The sequence below is a fragment of the Nyctereutes procyonoides genome, unplaced genomic scaffold (genome assembly GCF_905146905.1).
Source record: "Nyctereutes procyonoides isolate TBG_1078 unplaced genomic scaffold, NYPRO_anot_genome, whole genome shotgun sequence".
Taxonomy (NCBI): domain Eukaryota; kingdom Metazoa; phylum Chordata; class Mammalia; order Carnivora; family Canidae; genus Nyctereutes; species Nyctereutes procyonoides.
Genome location: NW_026575046.1, coordinates 60,287,283 through 60,312,100, shown reverse-complemented (window position 1 = coordinate 60,312,100; position 24,818 = coordinate 60,287,283). Strand labels below are relative to the sequence as shown.

General features: G+C 45.0%; 1 protein-coding gene and 1 long non-coding RNA gene across 2 annotated transcripts in view; one reads left to right on the top strand and one right to left on the bottom strand.

Moving 5' to 3' along the window:
* Positions 1–23,858, bottom strand: part of POLR3A (RNA polymerase III subunit A) — a 51,949-nt gene extending 28,091 nt beyond the window's left edge. Inside the window, 14 exon segments of the mRNA XM_055325136.1 lie at positions 1,095–1,233; positions 1,340–1,467; positions 1,891–1,960; positions 6,380–6,520; positions 9,641–9,782; positions 10,408–10,511; positions 11,266–11,402; positions 11,578–11,740; positions 11,845–12,084; positions 19,299–19,453; positions 19,700–19,871; positions 20,301–20,438; positions 20,689–20,824; positions 23,711–23,858. Coding sequence (XP_055181111.1) covers positions 1,095–1,233; positions 1,340–1,467; positions 1,891–1,960; positions 6,380–6,520; positions 9,641–9,782; positions 10,408–10,511; positions 11,266–11,402; positions 11,578–11,740; positions 11,845–12,084; positions 19,299–19,453; positions 19,700–19,871; positions 20,301–20,438; positions 20,689–20,824; positions 23,711–23,754 — 1,909 coding nt within the window. The 5' untranslated portion in view covers positions 23,755–23,858.
* A 225-nt stretch (positions 23,859–24,083) lies between these two features.
* LOC129509831 (uncharacterized) lies at positions 24,084–24,615 on the top strand. The gene is made up of 2 exons (XR_008664411.1): positions 24,084–24,166; positions 24,352–24,615. It is a non-coding gene; the product is annotated as an uncharacterized LOC129509831 (long non-coding RNA).
* The last annotated feature ends 203 nt before the right edge of the window (positions 24,616–24,818 follow it).

The window sequence follows — 24,818 nt, the reverse complement described above, 5'->3', positions numbered from 1 at the left end:
CTAGGGACTTTTAAAAAGCATGAAAAGCGCAGTTAGTTACCTTACAATCCTAACTCCAAAATGTACAACTTGACCCTCATTTTCAACTGTGAACTGAGAATGACAGTATTAACCACTTGTCATCTTTATGTCACGAGGATATTTTGAGCATCTGATGAAATCATTTTCAACAAAGTACCCTATAAACTGTAAAGCACTTTGTTATTCATCCAAGAGAATGAAAACTAACGTCACTGTGAAGAGCCTATACAACAAAATGAAATTCACATCTAGGTAGAAACAAAATACAATCTAAAACAAGAAGCCAAAACATTTAAAAAGCCAGAGAGTGTATTTTCAAAGTAATGGTCAGAAACCTGAGATAAATCAGTGCCCTTCAAAACATTTACTCCTCATGACAGAACAACAGAAATCTTGATCTTCTTGGCCTTCAGAGACTCTGCAGTTCAGTTCTTCAGTGCAGAGTCCTGGAGATCCATTTCTTGTCACAAGGCCTCGCTAGCAAAGCCCATTCCAAGTCCATGCTGTTGAGACTAGCCTGCTGGGAACTGCTTATTAGTAGTCTGGGGGGAGCAGAGGAGCTCACGCCACAAACAAAATGCTGCCTGAATGGCATTGGTCTCTGGACCATACTTTAGGTTGAGTTAGTCTGGATGACTCAGATGGTGTGACATTTAAATTCTCTCATTCATGGTTACACCTGATCTTCATGTTATAAAGAACTCGAGAGGCAGTAAACAGACCTATTGGTTATATTTTTAAGCCATGAACACATTTGGGGATGTAAAGTGATTAAATTATATTCCTTAAATACATTCCTTGCTGATGGCAAAAACAAACAAACTGCATTGATTTACAGAAACTAGTCACATCTAGAGCTCTGGAAAACATTCTAATCCCTGGATCCCGTATCTACACGATCTCTATCTTTTAGAGAAATGGAGAGTCACATCTGAGAGGAAAAACATCAACTACATTTTCCCAAAGGATAAACTTCCTAAGAGAAACCTTGGATTTGCTTGCTATGTGAATATGTGAAGGTGGTCACTGGCTACCTGTTTTCCGCCCCTTCCCACTCTGCTGTCTTAACTCACAGGAATCATTGACACAGAGATCTTCTCCTTTGCCACAGTACTGCTTGCCCTTGGTTCGGAGGTTGGCCCTCACTGGATTGTCATCGCTAGGTCTGAGGATGACACTGAAGATCTGCTTTCCCGTCCACAGGGTGACAGGCTACAGGACAAAGGAAGCAACAACATCAGTTGGCTGAGCCTGGTCTCAAGACTGCAGAGTGCTCACGGGCTAATCTGTCACCAGCATCTCCAGTTCCCACACAAACCTTTAATATCGTAGGGGGTGGGAGATGAACTTTAATTTTCTCATCCTTGCCAACCAGTATTGAAGCAATGATTTGGCAAGCCTTGGCACGGTCAAAGAAAGTGTCCTTAAGGGTGAGGAGATAGGCACCTACGAATGTTGGAAACAACACAAAACAAAGAAATGGAATGAAATTATGAGAGAATCACAAGGTTTCAATTTTAAAATGGATTTGGACTATTACTAAGAGTGATTTAAAACATACAACTGCTTGCTGGCTCCCTGCTCCCACTGGATTGAAGGTCCACAAGGAGAGGGACCTTTCTGCCTCACTGCCATATCTCTAGTGCTTAGAAAAATGTCTAGTGTACTTTACAAGCTCAACACATGCTTACTGATCCCACGCATAACCAGCCAATACTAAATCTCTCAAGTCAGTTCACGGTCACACTTGGCACACAAACAACAGAATTAAGTGCAGGAAATTAAACGGCATTTTAAATTGTGACATGATTCACTGTGAATGAGAATCCTGGTGTTCCAGTCTCCTTTCAAGTAAATTCATCAACACACCTGTTAGAAAATCCTGAATAGCAGCAATTAGTGGTTCTCCATTCCTCGGTGTTACCAGATTTGCTTTGGTCTGAAGGCAAAACAAACACAATATGTTAGCCATTCCTGGACGTTCTTCGGCTTGCGTGATGCAAGCCACAGAACTGTACCACAAAGACTCAGAACTGGTGTAAATAAATAAAGAATGGCTGGTGACCAGAAAAAAAGAGGCTGAGAAAGGTAAGCCAGGGGGTTCAATCCCAGCTTTGTCACCAGCTCCTTGTTCCTTTATCTGTTGAGGGGAAATAACCAATGGGCCTTGTATGTTCCTACCAACACTGAAATAAATACCGAGTGAAGTTGTTTTGGATTCCTTTTCTTTAAAGATTTATTTATTTGTTCATGAGAGACACACAGAGAGAGGCAAAGACATAGGCAAAGGGAGAAGCAGGCCCCCTGCGGGAAGCCTGACGTGGGACTCGATCCCAGGTCCCTGGGATCACACCGAGCTGAAGGCAGATGCTCAACCACTGAGGCACCCAGGCGTCCCTTGTTTTGGATTCCTTTTTTTTTTTTTTTTTAATTTATTTATGATAGTCACAGAGTAAGAGAGAGAGGCAGAGACACAGGCAGAGGGAGAAGCAGGCTCCATGCACTGGGAGCCCGATGTGGGATTCAATTCCGGGTCTCCAGGATCGCGCCCTGGGCCAAAGACAGGCGCCAAACCGCTGCGCCACCCAGGGATCCCCTTGTTTTGGATTCCTACAAGAATTCCATATATGTAAGACTTCATAGTTATTAATAAACTCATTTCTCCAAAGAAAATTCACTTCTATGAATGATGATTAGTAGCACTGTCATCTTTGAAGTCAATCAATTTCATACCTCTCCAAAATGATGGCAGAACTGCTGAACTTCTCTTGGCTTTCTAATAATAATTAACAACAGGATTTAATCAAAATTTAATGAGTGCCTACACTGAGCAAAAAGGGGGGCTGGGTGTTCACGGCATAATTAACAAGTTTAAACATTCTGTGCATCAGAGTGCATTTGCTCAATTTTTGCTATTGTTGAGACATAACTGACATATAAATTTGCTCAAATCTTGATGTGAAGATAGTTGTGTTATTTATGGGTTGTCTGGGCAACCTCACCTGGAGTGAAAGGCTATCCAAGGGAGAGACCTGCTTTCTCAGCACAGCAGTGATCCTCCAACTAGGGCTGGAAGACAGCTATTCATGCTTGCTTTTGAGAATCTCTGTGGTAGGATAAGGAGGTGGTCTGGAGGCTGAGCACATGAAGCGGAGATCTGCATATTTTCCAAGTCTCCAGGGTAACTTGGGACTACACTCAGGCTAGAACCATACCCACTCCATTGAGTCAGAACTGCTGAGTCAAGATAATTTTCTTACATGAAATTGAGGGATTTGTCCTGATGGTAACTAAATATCCTTCCATCCCAATATCCTTGGAGCCTGTGTCTTATTGTCATTTGTAACCAATAAGGTATGTTATTTTGACAAAAGTCAATGATGCTAAAGTCCAACTGGTTGGTGACAGGATGTTATCACTATCAGTTACAGAGCTGTTATCACTAGCAACATGCTAAACATTACTTTTTATTACCAAAATAGTATGTTCTATATATATAAAAAATAAACACACAAAAAAGGTGAAAAAATAAAAAAAATCCCAAAAAACATCTCTGCATGGAACTGCCAAACCAAAAGAACCATTGTTATAGGATTTTGGTATATAAGCCTTCCAACTTCCGGCTATAAACGTTTTTACAGAGAAGCATCTCTTTACCAAACAAAGTAGGATCACGCTATATACACAGCCTGTTCTTTTAAATAAAAGATAAATCATAAATAGCTTTCATGCGAATAACTCTACAAACTGTATCATCATTTCTAAGGGCTGCATGGGATTCTGTGGTATGAATGGGACATAATTTAATCTTACTTTTTATTGGTGGACAATCGCCTGTTTCTAATGCTTTACAACTCTTGATTATGTCCTCTGGAGAGCTTACCAGCAATGAGAGCACGAGACCAGAAAGAGTATCAACGCACCATTTGACAGTGGGAGTGCAGAACTGGATGGTGGCCAACCACTCTCCATCATCTTCTCTCTTGCTGTCCACCAGCACCCAACACAGCGCTCATCACAACTGCTACAATACTGAGGCTTAGGAGGAGACAGGCTAGCCTCTTGTCCTGCTGGGGAATGATCATACCACAGGGTCTTTGCACCTATTGTTCCTCTGCTTGGACTGTTCTTTTGCTGACAGCCATGCTACTCAATTTTTCACTTCCTTCAGAAGTTGGTTCAAGTGTTATCATTCCAACAGCCCTCCCTGACCAACCTCTATGGAATAGGACCCCTCTCATTTTCTTTCCTCCTTCTGTGCTTTGTTCCTTCCTTCTCAGCACTTACTGCCACCTAACCTACTTTATATTTATTCTCCACCTCTCCCGACTTGAAAAGGGAGGAGAACAAGAACTTTGATTTCCTTATTCTATGCTACATTCCTAGAAGCATACTTGGCACCCAGGCACTCAATACACATCAACCAAAATCATTTTAAAAGGCTGAGGAGTCTGAAGAAATAGTTCAGAAGAAAGACTCCAAATGCACAAAGATGGCCCCTGAGGGATTCATCCTCGTATCGAAATAGGGAAAATACCCTAAATTTTCAACAGAAGGGGGACACCTGGGTGGCTCAGTGTTTGAGTGTCTGCCTTTGGCTCAGGATGTGATCCCGGTCTGGGGATTGAGTCCTGCATCGGGCTCCCTGTGAGGAGCCTGCTTCTCTCTCTGCCTGTGTCTCTGCCTCTCTCTCTCTCTCATGAAGAAAAAAAAAATTCAACAGAAGGTAGATAAATCTTGGTGTGTTAACTTGGTGAAATACTGTGAAGCCATTATAATGGATAATCATGAAGACTTTACAACAAATGGGGGCATTTTTAATTTTTTAAAAAAATATTTTATTTATTCATGAGAGACACAGAGAGAAAGAGAGAGGCAGAGACACAGGCAGAGGGAGAAGCAGGCTCCATGCAGGGAGCCCGAAGTGGGACTGGATCCTGGGTCTCCAGGATCACCCCCTGGGCTGAAGGCGACACTAAACCACTCGGCCACCGGGACTGCCCGCATTTTTAATTTTTAAATTTATATTATTAATTTTTTTAAAGAGGGAGGAGGGGCTGAGGGAGAGAAAGAATCTCTCTTTTTTTTTGAGAGAATCTTAAGCAGGCTCCATGTCCCATGTGGGGCTTGATCTCACAATCCTGAGATCACGATCTGAGCCGAAACCAAGAGTCATACACTCAACTGACTGAGCCACCCAGACACCCACAAGGGGGCATTTGTAATACATTAAGTAGTAAAAAAGGAAAACAGGCTATCACAAATCATGACCATAACAAATATCTACATTCATGGATAAAGAACAAACAGATAAAAAGAGCTGGAGATAAAACAGAGTTGGGGGGGATCCCTGGGTGGCTCAGTGGTTTGGCTCAGGGCGTGACCCTGGAGTCCCAGGATCAAGTCCCGCGTCAGGCTCCCTGCATGGGGCCTGCTTCTCCCTCTGCCTGTGTCTCTGCCTCTCTCCCTCTCTCTCTGTCTCTCATGAATAAATAAATAAAATCTTAAAAAAAAAAAAAAGTAAACCTCTTATGTTATTTAAGTAACTCCACTATGCTGAAACATTTGAATAAATAAGAATCAGTGTTTTAAAAAAACTGAAGACCACAGTGTACTTCAGCCACATGAATCTCTTAGTAGTTAAGTCCATATACAAAATATGCACCACAGTATATACTTTGCTTTACCAGAAAAGCTGTATCAACTTCAGGCATAAAAAACCCAGGCAGAGGCCAAGAATGCAGCCCCTCCTGCCTGTCCCCGCTGAATACTCCTGTAGTGTAATAGATTTGCTCATAGAACTTAATCGCCTTCACTTTAGAATCAATACTAACACCCTAAACAGATTTAAAAAGAACGAATCAGAAATGGTGAAAAGTGTTTTGAACGTAGGAGCACTGACAGCTACAGACAAATCAGCCCGTAGCACAGAAAACCAGAATACTGGGGAAAAGGGAAAACCTAACCTCTACAAAATGATTTTGTTTAGTGTGTCCTTAAGATTACCAGCAATCATGAAATATACTGTAGGAAGGTTTTCACTCAGAACATTCAGTAAAACGTATCTGTACTTAAAAGAACCTTCAGCTACCAAAAAAAATCCACCTGTGTAGAACATCTGCTTTTCCCACGCCACCCAACAGTCAAGATACTAGGTACACCCTTGTCTTATCTTTTCACAGCTGGTGCTTGGGTAGGTACTTTCCCTTAGAGATGCACATTATAGGCCAGAAAATACTCGACTCTCCACCAGTTGCAGACACTTCCTTACATGCTACAGGGTGCTTTCAAACAGGATCCGTCCCCCTTCCCCTCCTTTTGGGCTGTTATATAAAAGTGAGCCTGCCATCCTACCTACCCCCATCAAAACAAGGGCCTCTGCTTTAGCTTCCTCTGTTTGAGGAAGATGAAGGTTCATCTCATCACCATCGAAATCTGCATTGTAGGGTGTACAGACACACTCGTTAAACCTGAAGGTCCGATGGGGCTTGACCTTGGCCTGTGGAATACCAAAAAAGAGAGAGAGAATGACTTAGTCATTTATCCAAAAACTTCATAGTTTTGAAACATTAATAAATGGCTTCCTGGAGAACTAGACACTTTTGGTGAAGGAAATAAATTTCTAGTATGTTCTGTCAAGTGATAATACATCACTTGTGGATTTATTCAAGTAGCTTTATTAGATCGCAACAATGCAATGAGTTTAACACAAAGCAAACACCAACCTAGGAGCCACAAGAAAGGGCTCTGCTGGCCAATGATGTCACGGTTTGATATCAAACAGATTAATGGCAGAAGCTGATTAAAACACATCGACTAAATAAAAATGCATGAGTTTATAATGACACTGAAAAAAGGAAAGCAAAACCAAACAAAAAAACCCAAACTAACTCAACAGGAAGAAACTGAACACCAACTTTCTCCTCCTCAAAAAACTGATAATAAAGGAAAAAGAATCAGGCATTTATGCTGCCTTTCCTTCAGGAATTGTATTTTCGGGTAAGCAAAAAAGTTCATAAGAAAAAATTCATTAAAAAAAAAAAGAAAAAAGAAAAAATTCTTCATTATACAAATGGTAGATATAAAACATGAAAGAATAAATTAGGGCAGCTCTGGTGGCGCAGCGGTTTAGCGCCGCCTGCGCCTGCAGCCTGGGGTGTGATCCTGGAGACCCGGGATCAAGTCCCACATCGGGCTCCCTGCATGGAGCCTGCTTCTCCCTCTGCCTGTCTCTCTCTCTCTCTCTCTCTGAATAAATAAATAAAATCTTAAAAAAAAAAAAGAAAGAATAAATTAGAAAAAAGGTTGATAAACTTTCAAGGGAGGCACCAGGCTTAAGTATCTGATACCCTAACCTCAGCATAAATAAGAGTGGGGCAGCCAATAGCATGTGCCTCCTGAAATATGACGAGAGGAAGGGGTGCCTGGGTGGTTCAGTGGGTTAAGCATCTGCCTTCGGCTCAGGTCATGATACCAGGGTCCTGGGATCCAGCCCCACATGAGGCTCCCTGCTCAGCGGGGAGCCTGCCTCTCCCTCTCCCTCTGCAGCAACCCCTCTCTCACACTCTCTCCGTCATATAAATAAGTAAAATCTTTAAAAAAGCAAGCAAGGGATCCCTGGGTGGCGCAGCGGTTTGGCGCCTGTCTTTGGCCCGGGGCGCGATCCCGGAGACCCGGGATCGAATCCCACATCGGGCTCCCGGTGCATGGAGCCTGCTTCTCCCTCTGCCTGTGTCTCTGCCTCTGCCTCTCTCTCTCTCTCTCTCTCTCTCTCTCTCTCTCTGTGACTATCATAAGTAAATAAAAAAAAAAAAAAAAGAAAAAAGAAAAAAAAATGTGAACAGTTAATTTAAAAAAAAAAAAAATAAAAAAATAAAAAAGCAAGCAAGCAAGAGGAAATAGCCAGCATCACCTGGGAGCTATTCTTGCCCAAGTTGAACATGAATCTGATCCTGCCTTGAGAGCTACTGTCCAGTTTATAGGAATAAAAGGAAGAATGAAAAAACTCTTAATGCCACGTGTATACATATAGAGAACACGGGACATTCTTTAGGACAAATGACCTGAGTTTTTCAACAACAATGAAATCAAAGCAGGGGGCTGTTCTAGATCAAGAGTGAAGACATGTTATCAACCAAATGACATGTGCAGACTTTGCATCAGACAAACTAGCTGTGAAAAGACTGTTGAGATATGTGGGGGAATGTGAACATGGACTGGGTGCCAGACAATACCAAGCACTGAGCATTCATTTTGTGTGGTGCGGTCTTGCACTGGGGTTATGTGTGTCTTACTGAAGTAAACTGAATACACACGGAGAGAAGACACGGCATCTGGGGTTATCAAAGACAAAAGGGAGAGAAAATAGCTGTGGCAAAATCTTGAAAATTATTAAACACAAAGAATGAGAATATATGACTTCCTCATACTACTTTTTCCACTTTTGTATATATTTGAAAGTTTTCAAACAAAAACATTTTTGAGAATGCCCCAAAGCCAAGCAAAGGATTCCAGAAAGGGAACACTTTTCTTCATCTCCCCAGATCCCCGTAATTGTAACCCCCATTATCATAAATTGCTTCTTTGGTATTTCTACACTTAAATAAAGAAACCGATGAAATGTGTTCATAGGGACGTCTACAGGGGTCAGTGGTTGAGTGTCTGCCTTCAGCTGTCGTGATCCTAGGACTCTGGGATCATGACCTGAGCTGAAGGCAGATGCTTAACCCGCTGAGCCACCCAGACACCCCTTCCTCTCATCATATTTCAGGAGGCACATGCTGTTGGCTGCCCCACTCTTAGTTATATTGAAGTTAGGGCATCAGATACTTCAGCCTGGTGCCTCCCTTGAAAGTTTATCAACCTTTTTCCTAATTTATTCTCTTATATTTCTCTCCCCTCGGGGGAGCCTGCTTCTCCCTCTGCCTGTGTCTCTGCTTCTTTCTGTGTCTCTCATGAATAAATAAAATCTTAAAAAAAAAAAAAAGACACATGTTCTTAAAGTGAAAAACTGAATTCTAGAAAAACTATCCAAAGAGCCTGTTTAAACACTGTGAATGCTCATGGATTTAATGGCTTTAGAGATAGAATTTATGAATATTTAGCAAATTAAAGTTGCATCTCATTTCCATTTTAAATCTCCAGAAAAAGGAACTGCTACTGTTCCAAAACTACACCACCGAAGAAAATATGCTTGAAGGTTTTCTTTGGAGGGCCACTGCGACAAAAAACCTCCTAAGTGGTTTAGTTCCATAGTTAATATGCTAAGTTAAACCTGAAATCAACTTCCTGCCATATCTATTTTACATAAATCTGTGCACACACATATGTATATATTTTTGTTTGCAAGTGGAATCATGCCAGTCACTTTGATGCTAATTTCCAATTAGCTCCTTTCTGTTTCACTGTTGTGTGTGGATTTTGTAAGTATTAAAAACACTGAAGGGAAGCTTGAAATGTAAAAGTTGCACTCCAACTAAAAAGTGAGAGAAAAGAAAAATCAGAAGTCACAAAATTTTGAGATTACTGGCAATCTGAATTTTAAGGGTCGGGAATTTAGCATCACACACCCAGCAAATTCCCACCCGACAGAAGATAAAAACAGAAATCTCACACTCACCAGATGCGCCATAATGCTCAGTTTGTGCAGCGAGGGCTGCCGGTTGAACAGCACCACGTCTCCGTCTATGAGGTGTCTCTCCACAATGTCCCCGTACTTGAGCTCCTGAGCCATCTTTTCCCTATTTCCATACTTCAAAAACCTAAATGTGTGATAACAAACATGACTGGTGAGAACAGAGCCTCCTTACTAAGTCACTCTGTCTTCACATCAGGATTCAGACTCAAAAATGATCACATTTTACTAAATCAAAGGTGCCTCCACAAGACTGTCAGTTAAACTATGACATGGTGTTAGATAAGTTTTCAGCTCGTAAATGTTAAAATATGAAAAACGCTGTAACTTAGAATTACAGAAACGCAGTAACAAGTCAGCTTCTCCCACAGTGCTACTGATATGATTTTACCTTATGTTTATCTCAAGAGATAAAAAGGCACCAGTGATCAGTGAAAAGCCAGAGCCAGCAGCAAGGTTGTAAGGACATTGAAGTAACCCCAGAGAGCTCGTGCGACATAGAAAATGATTGGTTTTCATAACTCCATGCATTGTCTACCTAAGTCCAATAATAAATGCTAGAGAACAAATGGACATTTTGTGTATATGCAATGTGCAAACACAGCAAATGATGTACCTAGGATCATTGTGATTTAAGCAGTATTTTCTAGAGGCTAAAACGTCACAAACGTATTTTGGACTGCATTCTGTGGCTGAGTATGGCGATCTTGGTCTAGAAAAGGTCGTTACGTATAGATCAGGACAGCATTTACCTTTTCATCTGTGTATGTCTCTGCTGAATGAAATTGGCTCCTGGGTGAACTTCAGGGCCATTTCGAACCAGTTTCCTCAAAAAGTTGATGTTTGCTTTATTCACCTGCATGAACACAAAAGAGGACACAAGGAGATACCGTTAGGTTTCTGTAAGCTAGTACGTTATCCTGAATTTTGCCTCAACCTTCACTTTCCTTGGGTGATTCCAGGAGAAAGAAAGGCAACTGCAGGCATCCTGCTGCCTAGGGTCTTGAGTTTAATGATAATAGGGGACTGGCACACAGGAGCTCAGGTTCCAATCTGAACTCACCACTGGCAGAGTGAAACAGCAAAGTCCTTTACATTAGTAAAATGAGTGGACTACACCGAGCTATAGGGACCTTCTATACCCCAGTTACTATAATTACCATTTTACACTCATGAGGAGTGTGAGTTAACTATAACGTGCTGCAGCCTTTATGGCTGTGCATCAGTAGCCTTAAAATATTCAAAGTATTTGACTCAGTGATTAAAAGGTTTTAAAAAATAATAATCCATCCCAAGAAAATTAACTGGGTGTGGTGCTTACCATTTAGTTACTTTAAAAACATAAGTTCCAAACCAACTTGGAAAAAAAAGTTGCAGAAGTGTGTATCAACTGTATATATGAGTATACACATACAAAGCCAGACACACCTGTGGCTGTGCATGTTACAGATGTTGTATGTGGTGGCATATCTATGAAACTGGAATATAACACATATACCAAATTGTGGGCTGTGTGGGTTACTGGGGATTTTCCAATCGTCTAGCGTTTGGAATTCAAAAATAAGAGACTAGATTTGAAACACAGAATTGAGTGGCTAAATGGTACTTACCTTCTCAGGAAAAGTAAGAATTTTGGCCACGTGAACTGGCACAGCTACCTCATCAATCCTGAGGTTGGGGTCAGGTGAGATGACTGTTCTCCCAGAAAAATCCACTCTCTTTCCTGAGAGATTGCCTCTAAATCGACCTAAATCGATAAAGACACATCATAGGTCTCCACGGCACAAACATGTGCTGTTTGGGGATAGCAGGACCACAAAGAACTAGGAAAGTCTGTGATTTCCATTTAGATAAGCCGAACACTCCAGAAAAAGATAACAAAGGCAGCAGACTGTCTCATGTACATTTTGTTGGAAACGTACCCTGCTTTCCCTTCAGGCGCTGGACAAATCCTCTAGTCCATTTCTTGGGTGCCATGTTGAGGGGAATGCCCGAGAGCTCGCTGTTGATATAGAGGGCACACTGCAGCTGTAGGAAGTCCCAGTCTTCCATGATCATCTGGGTCTTCGCTCCTGATATTCGATGCTAAAGTTGAGGAAAATGAAGAAAAAAAAAGATCCTGGGTCAACCTGACCTTGATGAAGAGTGTTTGCACAGATACACTCCTAAGAGGGCTTGGAAGTACTGACCTTTTTGATGACGTCATTTAAGAAAATGATTTCTGTCAATTTCATTGTCAGATCATCTTCATTGGTGCCAGACTTCAAATCACTCACGACGGAGGGTCTGATACACAAAGGGGGCACTAAGAGTCGTGTGAGAATCAAATCAGACGGCTTTCCAGCTTCTGGGTTCATTAGAAGTAGAGGGACATCTTCGGCCGGGATCCGTTTAAATAAATTCAGAACTACTAAGGGGTTTAAGTTTTCCTATGGAGAGAAGGAAAGAAGAATGGAGAAGTGTTAACTTTCAACAGCTTTGGCAAAGGTTTACTTACCTCTCCGTGCTCTCTACCCTACCCGCCACTTACTTCAGAGTTAAGTATAAGCACTGACAGAAATTTCTGTTGGAAACATGCTATGCTGGCAGAGCCCTAAACATGTACATACCCTTTATTCCAATTAATCCAACTACTTGAGCCAGTAATTCCACTTCTCCTAATTATTATTCCAAAGGGTAGGACTTCAGGAATCAACACAAAGATTCAGCTACAGGAATGTTCCCTACAGCTGTTGATAGTGAAGAGTTGTAAACAGCCTGATAGGTTGCTGGCTAGATAACATCATAGTAGATCTGCACGTGAGCAATTATTAATCTGTTTAAAAAATGATACTACACAAACGTAGCTACGGTCGTGAAAGATGTTCATAAAATATTGGTAAATGAACGAAGTGTGTATACAATATGATCTCCTTTAGGGGAAAATGTACAGCTAAACAGAAAAGAGGAAATGAACATTTAGCAAGGTGTTAATAGTACTGTGTACAGGTGAATGGACTGTGTAAATTTTTAAGATTTTATTTAAAGATTTTATTTATTTATTCATGAGATACACAGAGAGAAAAAGGCAAAGACACAGGCAGAGGGAGAAGCAGGCTCCATGCAGGGAGCCCGATGCAGGACTTAATCCCGGGACTCCAGGATCACGGCCTGGGTGGAAGGCAGACCCTCTATTGCTGAGCCACCTTGCCGTACCTGGACCGTATAATCTTTTCGCTTCTTTGCTTACATGTAAATTTTCTGCAGTGAACAGACACTGTTTTCGTCTTTTAAAAAAGATTTTAGGGCAGCCTGGATCATGCCCTGGGATGAAGGCGGCGCTAAACTGCTGAGCTACCCAGGCTGCCCAATAAAAAAATTTTAATATTCATTTATTTGAGAGAAAAAGAGCACGTGCATGCACGTGCACATGAGCGGGGGGAGAGGCGGAGAGAGAAGCAGACTCCCTGTTGAGCAGGGAGCCAGAAGAGGGGCTCCATCCCAGGATCCTCGGATCATGACCTGAGCTGAAGGCAGACACTTAACTGACTGAGCCACCTAGGCACCATAATATTGTCTTTGTATTAACTTTATTTTATAGAAGTGCTATACTATAACAACTTACTTATAAGAACTACACACATGATCAGAAATACTCAAAGATAAAAAGTAAGAATGGCCAGCTTGTATCTTGGTGCTAAAAATTACATTTCTTCGGGCAGCCCTGGTGGCTCAGTGGTTTACCGCTGCCTTCAGCCCAGGGCGTGATCCTGGAGTCCCGGGATTAAGTCCTGCATCGGGCTCCCTGCAGGGAGCCTGCTTCTCCCTCTGCCTGTGTGTCTGTCTCTATGTGTCTCTCATGAATGAATAAAATCTTAAAAAACAAATTACATTTTCTTGAGATCAATGACTGTGTGACAAAAAATACATGTCACAAGCAGAACTTGCTATGCATAACTTAATGAGATAGGGAAAAAAATTAAAAAGAAATGTTTGAACAGCCACTGCCCTTAGGATACTGTCACAAGAGGTTTCTGTGGGCCTGCCCTGGAGATGGCAGTGGGGTTGGGGAGAAAGAAGGAATCCTGCTCGAAATTTTGCAGTCAGGGTCCCTGCCCACAGAATTACCTTGCTCAGCTTCCCTGCCTCCCAGCAAGGAACACCTCAGGGCCACCTGAAGCAGTCGAAGAAAATCTAAAACTAAGGGTTCTAGGGACAAGATGATGGCCAGACGTTACTTCCAGCACCAAGATCAGTGTCATACAAGAATATCACGGAACTGAAGGCCATTGCAGGAGGACAGGAGGACTGACAAGAGTGTAGAAACCAGTTCCTGGACAGAGCTGTCACTCAAGAGTGAGGTAAATCAGCCTCCCAAAGGGCACAGGGGAGAGAGCCCTGACTTACTGGTATGTACTAGGAAACAGAAGTCAGGGACTGCTGGAGAGATAGAAGGAAGGGCTGTTTGGTCCGAGGCACAATATCCAAATAGCCGGGGCTCCTCGGGGGACCATGGGCTGTCCTGGGTGGCAGAGAGAGAGCTCAGCCTGCCGCTCACTCTGCCCAGGGATGCTGTGGAAAACATTTCTATCTGGGGGTGGGGGTGGGGCAAGACTGATGCCATTTATAGAGACATTTTTTTCTTTTTTCTTTTTAAAAAATCTTAATATATCAAAAGGCCAGCTTTAGTGACATGCTAGTCCCATCAGAAAATAATCCCAATAACCCCTTGTCAGTAACATGCAAGTTGACCAGCCAACTCTCTATTTCTAAACCTCTGTGTAGAGACACTTTTTAAAAAGCAGGCTCCATGCCTAGCATGGAGCCCAATGCAGGGCTTGAACTCATGACCCTGAGATTAAGACCTGAGCTGACGTTGAGAGACAGACACCAAAGGTCTTAACCACCCAGGCATACCACTAAGGAGAGTCTCCTCCCTGCAGGTCCGCCAACTCCTGGATTTGCATTTAAATGGGCAGCAGAGGGGCATCTGGGTGGCTCAGTGGTTGAGCGTCTACTTTGCCTCAGGTTGTGATCCCAGCGTCCTGGGATAAAGGCCCATGTTGTGCTCCTTGCATGGAGCCTGCTTCTCCCTCTGCCTGTGTTTCTGCCTCTCTGTGTGTGTCTAATGAATGAATGAATGAATGAATGAATGAATGAATGAATAAATAAGGAATGGATATACACTAGTCCTCTGGAGATCCAGAGTTTTTGTTCAGTGCCTAAAGAGGTCTGTGACCCAGAAAAGGTCAAGAAACACTGCTCTAAGGTCTCCTCCAACTCAAGGATGCTATGCTGCCCATAAAGGTACAAGAGGTTCCATGTTCCTGGAAATTAAATGGGTAGGTAAACATGTCAGGATGTGGACCATCCTGAGATTAATGAGCTTCAAGCCAGTAAGTATACCCACCTGCACGACACCCCTCTCCACAAAAGGTAAAAGTTACTCACTGTTGCTTCGTTCACTAAGGTGACTAAGGGGCCCTCTCTAAGGAAGGGCCATTTGGAATCAGGCAATAGTGAATTCCTGTTTCGCCCCCTCCCTTCTTTGCAGCTGGTCTAAGAACCAGGATGAGCTGATGGTCTCTGATGATTCTGGAGGCCCTGCCACTGTTCCAAGCCTGTTTGAAAGGCCTCAAATAGGACCTCAGAAAAACGGATCTCGTTACAGACCACACTTAAGGAGAAGCCAGCAGAAATACAAGATGGAACACAGGTATTACACGAGGCACAGACAATAGACCCATGGCTGAGAAAAGGGTAAGATCAAAGGGTTGGGAGGGCGGAGGCTGCAGTTAAGAAGCTTAAGCAAGGGGGCGTCTGGTGAGGAAGGGGAGGTAGCAGAGTTGGTAAGCCAAATGGACAGATTCCCAGCATACATGTGGAGAGGAGAAGAAACCTCATCTGTCTTTACTCTGACTGTAGTTCCTTATTTTTTTTTTAATACTTTTACTGTTGTAAACTAAATCATATAGTTTCACTAAAGAAGTTTGTTTTTATTTATTTTTAAAGGTTATTTTTAAGTTATCTCTACACCCAACATGGGAAGTGAACTCACAAACCCAAGATCAAGAGTCCCGTGCTTTTCTAAGCCAGCCAGTGCTCCTGTCATTATTAAAGCTTTTCTATTCTTTTTTTTTAATATTTTATTTATTTGACAGAGAGAATAAGAACGGGGAGCTGCAGAGGGAGAGGGAGAAGCAGGCCCCCTGCTAAGCAAGAAGCTCAATACATGGCTCGATCCCAGGACCCTGGGATCATGACCTGAGCTAGAGGCAGATGCTTCACCGACTGAGCCACCCAGACGTCCCATCCTGTCATTATGATGATGTCAGCAGCAGTGCTAGCTACTGCAACTGGGTAATGGCGCCCTAAGCACTTGCTCTGCACCAGGCACTTTATCTGGAATTCATCTCTTAATCCTTACAATAGCCTTAAAGCAGATACTCTTGTAATCCCTGTTGATAGTTGAGGAAACTCACGACCAGGTTGGGTCACGTGTCTAAAGTCCTAGAATAAAGTGGCAGAGCTGGGCTCCAATCTCTGATGGGACCACAAAATCAAAGCTTTTCACTACCCTGAACCACCCCTAGGGTGTAAATCTGGGTGGGGTGGCATGGGCTACACAGGGAAGTAGTGGCAGTGGGGGAATGCCTAGGATGCTCCAGACTCATGACTCTTAAACAGGAGGGGGTTACCTCCAGAGACGAGGCATTTAGGAGACTTATCCCAAACAAGATGCCTCCCAGGCCATATGGGAGTATTGTGCTATTGTGGACAGGGTGTGGACAGACAGCGGATGCCGGTCCTGGGCAGAGAGCTGGCAGGGAGTAGTGGTGGTGGGGTGTCACGGAGGCTGATCAGGAGCAGCAGAGTGCATGCAAGGGGCTAGCAAGTAAGACCGCCCCTCGGAGAACCTGGGCACCCCTCAAGCTCACAACTGAGGCTGCTCCCCAGGCTTCTGACAGCTTTCTGCACAGCCACCAGCCTGGAAAGTGGCCTTCTCATGGCTGTACAAGGGCAAGATCATCTTCCCCAGCCTACACCTTCACTTCCTCTGCAGGAGCTTCGCCCTACTTGCCCTGAAGACATTTCTGCTTGAATCAGTCACGGACACCTCTCTCCCCATTTCCAGGATCACTCCCATTTTCACATCTGTGCAGGCACTTGCTCACCCACTGCTGACTACTCCTCCTCCCACCTATCTACCTGGTGGTTGATCATCAACTCCCATTTATTCTTTTCTTTTTGAAGATTTATGGGGGGGGGGGGTGGAGATTGATCACAATTGGGGGTAAGGGCAGAGGGAAAAGCAGACTCCCTACTGAGCAGGGAGCCTGATGTGGGACTCAATCCCAGGAGGCTGGGATCATGAGCTGAGCTGAAGAGAGACGCTTAACCAACTGAGCCACCCAGGTGCCCAACTCCTGTCCATTCTTACTGCACACAGGGACTCTGGTCTCTGGCTCCTTTATCACCTCCCAGGCTCAGAGCGTTTTCCTTGTAACTCTGCCTCCTCCCTCCCCGCATCGAGGCAGAATTCACATATAGTAAATTGTGTAAATCCTAGAGAGACTGACGCATTTTTACACATACACAATAGTATTCAGATCAAAATATGGAATATCTTCATCTCTTCCTACAAGGACCCAGATACCTCTTTTTAGTCTGGACCAAGCTCTCACCCCAGGGGTAACTGCTCTCCTGACGTCTATCACCACAGATCATCTGGCCTGTTATTGGACTTGATTTACATGGAATTGTAAGCTACGTATCCTCCTGTATAGAGTTTCTTGTTCTCAGCAGAATTTTGACATGTGACCAGCTTGTGTGTGTCATGAGTTTACTTCTTTCACTGCAGGACAGTATTCCAACATGTGAATCTGTGACAATTTGTTTATTCTCCTGTTGACAGACATCTAGGCTGTTTCTAATTGTGGCTTTTCGTCATAAAGTTGTGACGAACGCTCTTGTACAAATGCACTCATTTCCCCTGGGTATATACTGAAGAGCAAAACTGCTACATCACATGGTGAGTGTGGATGTCGTTATAAGAAATCATCAAATTGCTGTTCGGAGTGGTGGTAACTTTTCACACTGCCACTGTAAACGTATGAGTGCCAGCTGCTTCCCATCCTTGCCAGCACATGGTCTTCAGTTTTTTTTAGATTTTAATTTTGCTAGGTGTGCACGTGTATAGTTTTAACTAGCATTTCCCTGATGACTAATAACATCGAGCAGTTTTTTGTTTATTAGTTGTTTGAATATATCCTTTTGCGACGTGCTAACTCAAGTTTTGCTCCCACTGTTTAAAAAATCAGGTTGTGGGGGCAGCCCTGGTGGCTCAATGGTTTAGCACCGCCTTCAGCCCAGGGCGTAATCCTGGAGACCCATGATCAAGTCCCATGTCAGGCTCCCTGCATGGAGCCTGCTTCTCCCTCTGCCTGTGTCTCTGCCTCTCTCTCTCTGTGTGTGTCTCTCATGAATAAATAAAATTTTAAAAAATAAAATAAAATAAAAATAAAATCAGATTGTATTCTTCACATGGATTTTTAAGGACTGTTTCCTATATTCTGGATACGAGATTCCTTTGTCAGATCCAGACTCTGGATCCACTGTCAGATCCAGTCCAAGTAGTGACTGCTTTCTCCCAGCCCATGGCCTGTCTTTTCACTCTGGTAATGGGGTCTCTAGAAGAGCAGCCAGGCGATTCCAGGATTTTGTCATGTATTCACCATGAACTTTCCTGCTCAAAGCCTTCCCTGGCTTTGCTCTGGGGAGTGCAGGACACGCTCTACAGTGACCTCTCAGTTGTCTTGTGTCCAGCTCTCCAGTTGCCTTGGCTAGAGTCCTCTCAGTCATCTGAGGCAAGGCGGTCTCAAGTGCTCCTGAGAACTAACTAGGAAGCAATCCATGTGGTGAGCTTGGACAGTGACTGTCCCTAACAGCAGTCGCCGAAGGCAGGGTGCTTTTATTTGCACTCCCTGGTCTTTCAGAGCCTCAGCTTTAGAAACAGTCTAGACACTGCTGCCTAGACATGCTGAGATGCCTGCCCTTGACTCGTAAACCCTGCTCATGTTAAAGACCAGATCACACCACACCTTTCTTCAGTCTTCCCTAAGTCCAAAGTGCCATCCTCCTCCTGATTTCCCAGTGAACTGTCTCTGCCCCTTGTGTGATGGTCAACACCCTGTCCTAGGATATCAGTTATGTTTTCACAGACCCATTGTCTTGCAGGTCCTGATGCTCCCCACAGCTCTGATTTGTCACTGTGGTAATTAAATACTAATCAAAATTGGAGCAACGTAGAGCAGGATACCTCACAAAATTCTACTTATGTCTGTGCCAAGTAAAGAAATGGGAGTCACCTACAATTTCTAAGATCTCAGTACCCAAGTGAGAAACGGCATCTCTCAGCTTATGCTCGACACAGCCAGTCTCTTATGATAAAACTAAACACATTACCCACACAATTAAAAATGCATTAGTTACAAGGCCAGTCTATGTTAAACACTGCGTAACATAAGCACTGGTTCTGAAGTATCCCTAGGAATCTAACTTAAGTGGATTTCTCATTTTGAAAGATGTGTCTATGAGAGAGAGGAACGGGTGAGAATGGGTGTGGGTGATGCAGGGGGAGGCAGGCATGTGCTCTCAGGCTCACCTGTGCCCTTCCCAGCAGTGGTTCTACTTCTTTGTTATGCTCGATGGCTGTTTCAAAAGACTGAAGAAAATTCGATACGATAGGATCCACCACTTTTTTGTTGGTCTTGTATTTCTCGTGAATTATCTTTAGCAGTCCACATTTCTTTACGGTACCTGTGAGGAGGGAATTTATTTACCAAGGTTGGACTAATGAGGTACTTGGTCAGGCTGCCCTGAGGTTGCAGTCCTGATAATGAGGTCACTGAAATTGCATTTGCTAACAGGACATGTTGCTAGGCTCTAAAGCCTAGTTTGCAAGAAAAAAACCTGACTTCCCAACACTACATAACAACTCATAAGCTAAATGGACCAGAGCGAATGGAAACGGCTTTCACTAAGCCTTTCACGTCTTCTGCTCACCATTAAAAGCGCCACAGTAGTGGCAGATGTTCTTCTTTCGGCATTTATCAGAGATTTTCTTCTTTAGTCCACGTTTCTGGAGGTAGGTCAGGCCGGGCCTCTTCAGATAATCCAGAAACTGCTTCTTCTCCTCCTGGGACAGCATGATGTGGCAGCAGGTTTTACAGATCATCTTTTAAAAATTAAAACAGATAAAAGGATGAGAGAAAGAAAGAAAAAAAAAGTCACCCCTACTTCTTGCCCAGGACACTGAAACTGAGTCACATGCCCAAAGATGCATAGACATGTTCACCAGAATGCTAGCTGCAGTCATAGCTGCCTGGTAGGATTTTGCTAATTTTTTAACTTTGTGCTGTTTTGTCCTGCTTGATTTATGGTTATTTCTCACAATGCTTATCTATCACCCATTCAAGGAAAATTAAAGAATAAACAATCCTGATGCAACTGAATTTACTGCAAGATGCAATATTCCATATGTAAGTAACATAAAAATTCTCCCTAGGTGTATCTCCAAATCACTCACAATTGCTAAGCTCACCCCAATGTCCCTGACTAGTAATTCCTAAGTTTACGCCTTGAACACAAACATGTCTGTGCCCACCTGTAAGATGCCGATAACTGCTCTGAAGTAGCCCACGTGGAAGCATGGCAACTCCAAGTCGATATACCCGTAGTGGCCCAGACAGTCAGCCAAGTTCTTCCCACAGGTTTCACAAGGACGGTCCTTCTCACTTGTACCCTTTGGATAAAAGCACACCCAATTATTAATGGAGACCACTGGACAGGGAAGTGGGACCAGGTGACTCTGAGTCAGAATCACCTGGGAAGGTGCAGAGTCTTCACATCCAACTGACCAAGGCTGGAGTCTCTGAGATGTGCTGGGGAAATCAGGGAGATGGAAAGAAGCTCTTGCTTCTTCCAATCTGACAAGTCACTGGTTTCATCAGCAAGTCAAAACACATGGAACTGGGAAGGGGTGGGGGTCTTACCATCCTATGGTCAAGCACACCGTACAGCAAGGGAGCATGGTTGTTGTCCTGGCTGTACAGGTTCTTACTCACAACCTGGATGTGGGCCTGCTGGCGCATCTCTTCAGGTGACTTCATTCCAAAACAGATGTGGCTTCTGGAATAAAAAGAAATAGGGTAGTTGGGGCGCCTGACTGGCTCAGTCCTAGAGCATGTGATTCTTGATCTCAGGGTTGGGAGTTCAAACCCTACGCTGGGTGTAGAGCTTACTTAATTAAAAACAACAAAAACCAGGGAAACAGTTACATCAAAACCACTTACCAAAAATGGAGATTACGCAGTGACCCACCATAACCAACCTTACTCTTCCAACTGTCTACATGCTCTGCTCCCCTATCACTAACGTTCAAATCAAATTTTCCTTGGGATATTTAACATCCCTTCATCCTGCTGAAGTCATTTTCATTCTTACTATCAAATGAATGGTGTTCACCAAGGTCACCAATCCCACCTGCTTGTGGCTAAATTCGATAAAAATGTTCTCATTTCACCTCTCTGCAGTGCTAGATGTTAACTCCCCCTTCCTTCTTATCTTGAAATATTTTCTTATAGCCTTGGTGACACCACAGACTCTTGGAGTGCCCCCGCTCCGTGCCAGCTCTTCCTTCTTACATCTTCTTGAGTGGTGGTTTCTTCTACACCATCCCTGAAATATTCTGCTCTCTCCTCACCTAGGGATGCAACCTTCAGGCTCTTCTGTTTGTCCTACACACCCCTCCTGAGTGACTGTATCGCTCAGGTACACATTAATGTCCATCTTATCTCCATCTGTAGGTCAGCTACTGCTACTCAGAGGGAGACCGTAGAGACACCTGTTCTGCACAGCTGTACAGGCATCTCAAACTTGACACATGTAAAACAGAACCCAGCACTTTCTTCCTCAGATCTCTTCTTTCAGTCATTTGACCAACAAATTGGGGATTCACCATGTGCCAAGTACCATTCCGAGGGGCTGAGGAAACAGGTTAGGTGAGATGGACACGGGTCACTGCCAACATGGAGCTCACAGTTCTGGACTTATCGTCAAGATTGACAGTAAGCAAGTACATATAGAAACATAGACACATGTGGACAATGAAAACGATGTGAAGTGGTGGAGAGTCTGAGGAAACTACATTGTGGGGTCGGAAAGCCCTTCTGTAAAACTGACATGGGAGCTCAATTCTGAGTAAGAGGGAGACAGCTATAAGACAGGAGGGAGGGGCGCCTGCGTGGCTCAGTTGGTTGAGTGTTTGCCTTTGGCTCAGGTCAAGATCCCAGAGTTCTAGGATGGAGCCTCGTGTCAGTGGGGAGTCTGCTTCTCCCTCTGCCCCTCCCCCCACTTGTGCTTTCTCTCTGTCTGAAATAAAATCTTAAAAAAAAAAAAACAACAGGAGAGAGATGTGGTATTTATAGAATCATTAGGGCAAGGGTCCCAGAGGCAGCACAAGCTTGGCATTCAAAACCCAAACAAACCAAGCCAACAGGATGGAGTGTAGAAAACTATGGTACAAGGTGCGATCAGTGCAGTGTATGGGGGCCAGGTCATGCTGGGCTTCAAAACGCGGGTAGAGAATTTACATGCTGGTGCAACGGAAAGGGGCTGGAAGGGTTTAAACTGAGGTGTCAGGAATCTATTTTGCACCTTCATGGGTCCCTTGGGCTGCTTTGTGAGAATAGATTCCATCTGAACATGGGTGGGGTTTGGGGTCCACATGAGGGGCCGGGGTGAATGTGGAGGGACTGCTTGCAAGGACTTCTAGTAAGACACTTGTTCCCCACGAATAGCAACCATCCAAGCAAGAAATCCTGTGTGTCACTCTCATCCCCACCACTGCTGTCAATGTTACATCCTAAATCCCTCTAAAATCCACCTCTCCAGGCAGCAGGCGGGGGTCAGCGGTTCGGCGCCTGCCTTCAGCCCAGGGTGCGACCCCAGGGTCGCGGGATCGAGTCCCCACGTCAGGCTCCCCGCATGGAGCCTGCTTCTCCCTCTGCCTGTGTCTCTGCCTCTCTCTCTGTGTGTCTCTCATGAATAAATAAATAAAATCTTAAAAAAATAAAATAAAATCCATGTCTCCAACGACTCTACCACCCTCGTGCAGGACATCATCATGCCCCGCCCAGACCCCTGCAGTAGGGCTCAAGGTCTCCCTCCTACTCTGTTCCCCAAGAATCAATCAGCAGATCTCCCAGAAAGAGAACTCTTTTATCAAGATCGCCCCCTGCCTGCGCAGCCCGGGTGGCGCAGCGGCTTAGCGCCCGCCTTCGGCCCAGGGCGCGATCCTGGGGTCCCGGGAGCGAACCCCGCGTCGGGCTCCCTGCACGGAGCCTGCTTCTCCCTCTGCCTGGGTCTTTCTCTCGGCCTCTTATAAATAAGTAAGATCTTGAAGAAAAAGAAAAGATATTCCCCCACTTGGGACGCTTCAGCCGGTGCCGCAGCCGAGCTCCGGATGTCCCTGCCCCTGCGGGTCGGCATTCCTCTGCTTCAAGTCTTGCGGGTTCGGCGCCCTCCGCGCCGCCGCACGAGCCCCCGCACGAGCCCCGCCCGAGCCCCCGCACGAGCCCCCGCTCCCCGTCGTCCCGCGCCTGCCTGTGCCTGCCTGCGCCGGCCTGTCCGCCTCCGCCTCCCGCCCGACCGCCAGGACGCGACGCCCCCTCCGAGGCGTCGGCTGCGAGAAGGGGGGGGGTCGCTTCCCCCCCGTGGAGACTCCTCGGTCCCGAGGCTGCTCCCGACACCGGGAACAGCTTCCCGCGGGCCATGCTCTCAGGTCGGCGGGTGGCGCCTCCGCGCCCCGCGCCGCCCCGCGCCGCCCCGCGCCGCCCCCCGCCAGCCCGCGCCCGCGCCCGCGCCCCACTCCCTCCGCGCCGCGGCCCGGGTCGCCGAGAGGTCCCCGCGCGGGCTGCGGAGGCCTCGCCGCCCGCCCCGCTCCACCTGCGCCCCATCGCGGCCCCCCCCCGCCCCCCCCTTCTCCGCCCTTTGGCCGTTCTTGCTGCTCCTCACATTTTCTTGGCCACGTCCGTCTCTCGGAACTGTTCCTTCACCATGGTGACGGCCGCCGGGCCCCCTCCCCGGGACGCGGGAGCCAGGCTGCAGAGACGCCGCCCCCGCGCCGCCCCGAGGAGCTCGCTCCGCGGAGGCACCGCGTCGGCCGCCGTCCAGCGCGCCCCACGTGGTCGCTTCCGCTTCTGCTTCCGCTTCCGCTACCCGCGCGGCGCGCCTGTCAGTCAAGAGAGGCCTCCGACGGGCGGCTCTGTGCCCTCCTCCTGCACTGCCATCTGGCGGCACTTCCTGAAACTGCACCAGGGCGTCGGCTGGCTGGCATTTCAAAAAAGTCCATTCCCAGTCCGATTTTTCCGGCCGTCTGATCCATGCCGAGACATTGCAACAGCTCCCGCAGAACGTTGAGGCCGACAGGCGAAAACTGCATAAAATGGAAAATCGTCATTATCAACATCGGTACCATCTTCGTTAAGATCCTTTAAATGTTTTTTAAGATTTTATTTATTTTATATTTATTTATTTTACTTATATTTATTTACTTATTATTTATTTATATATTTTATACTTATATATTTATATGTTTTTATGTATTTATATATTTATATTTATTATTTATTATTTATTTATTATTATCCACGCAGGGAGCCTGATGTGGGACTCGATCTTGGTCTCCAGGACCAGCCCCTGGGCTGAAGGCAGCACTAAACCATTGAGTCACCCAGGGATCCCAAGATCCTTTAAGTTTTTAATTAAAAGTGGAGGCTAAAATGAGTCCGCCCAGGGAGCAGAGGTACCAACTGGACAGCCACCAAAGGAAAGAAATAGGTCGGAAAACAGGGCTGTGTGTGAAACTCCAGTTTCCAAAGTTACTTTGAAAAAGAAATGAATTGCACTTATTATTATTATTATTATTATTTTATTTATTTATGAGAGACACAGAGAGAGGCAGAGACATAGGCCGTTAATATGGGACTCAATCCCAGGACCCTGGGATCATGCCCTGAGCCAAAGGCCCACTGAGCCACTGAGCCACCCAGGTTCACCTAAACTTTAACTATATTATTTATAAAAACATAAGTTATAAATCGATGAGAAGTTAGTCCTGGTG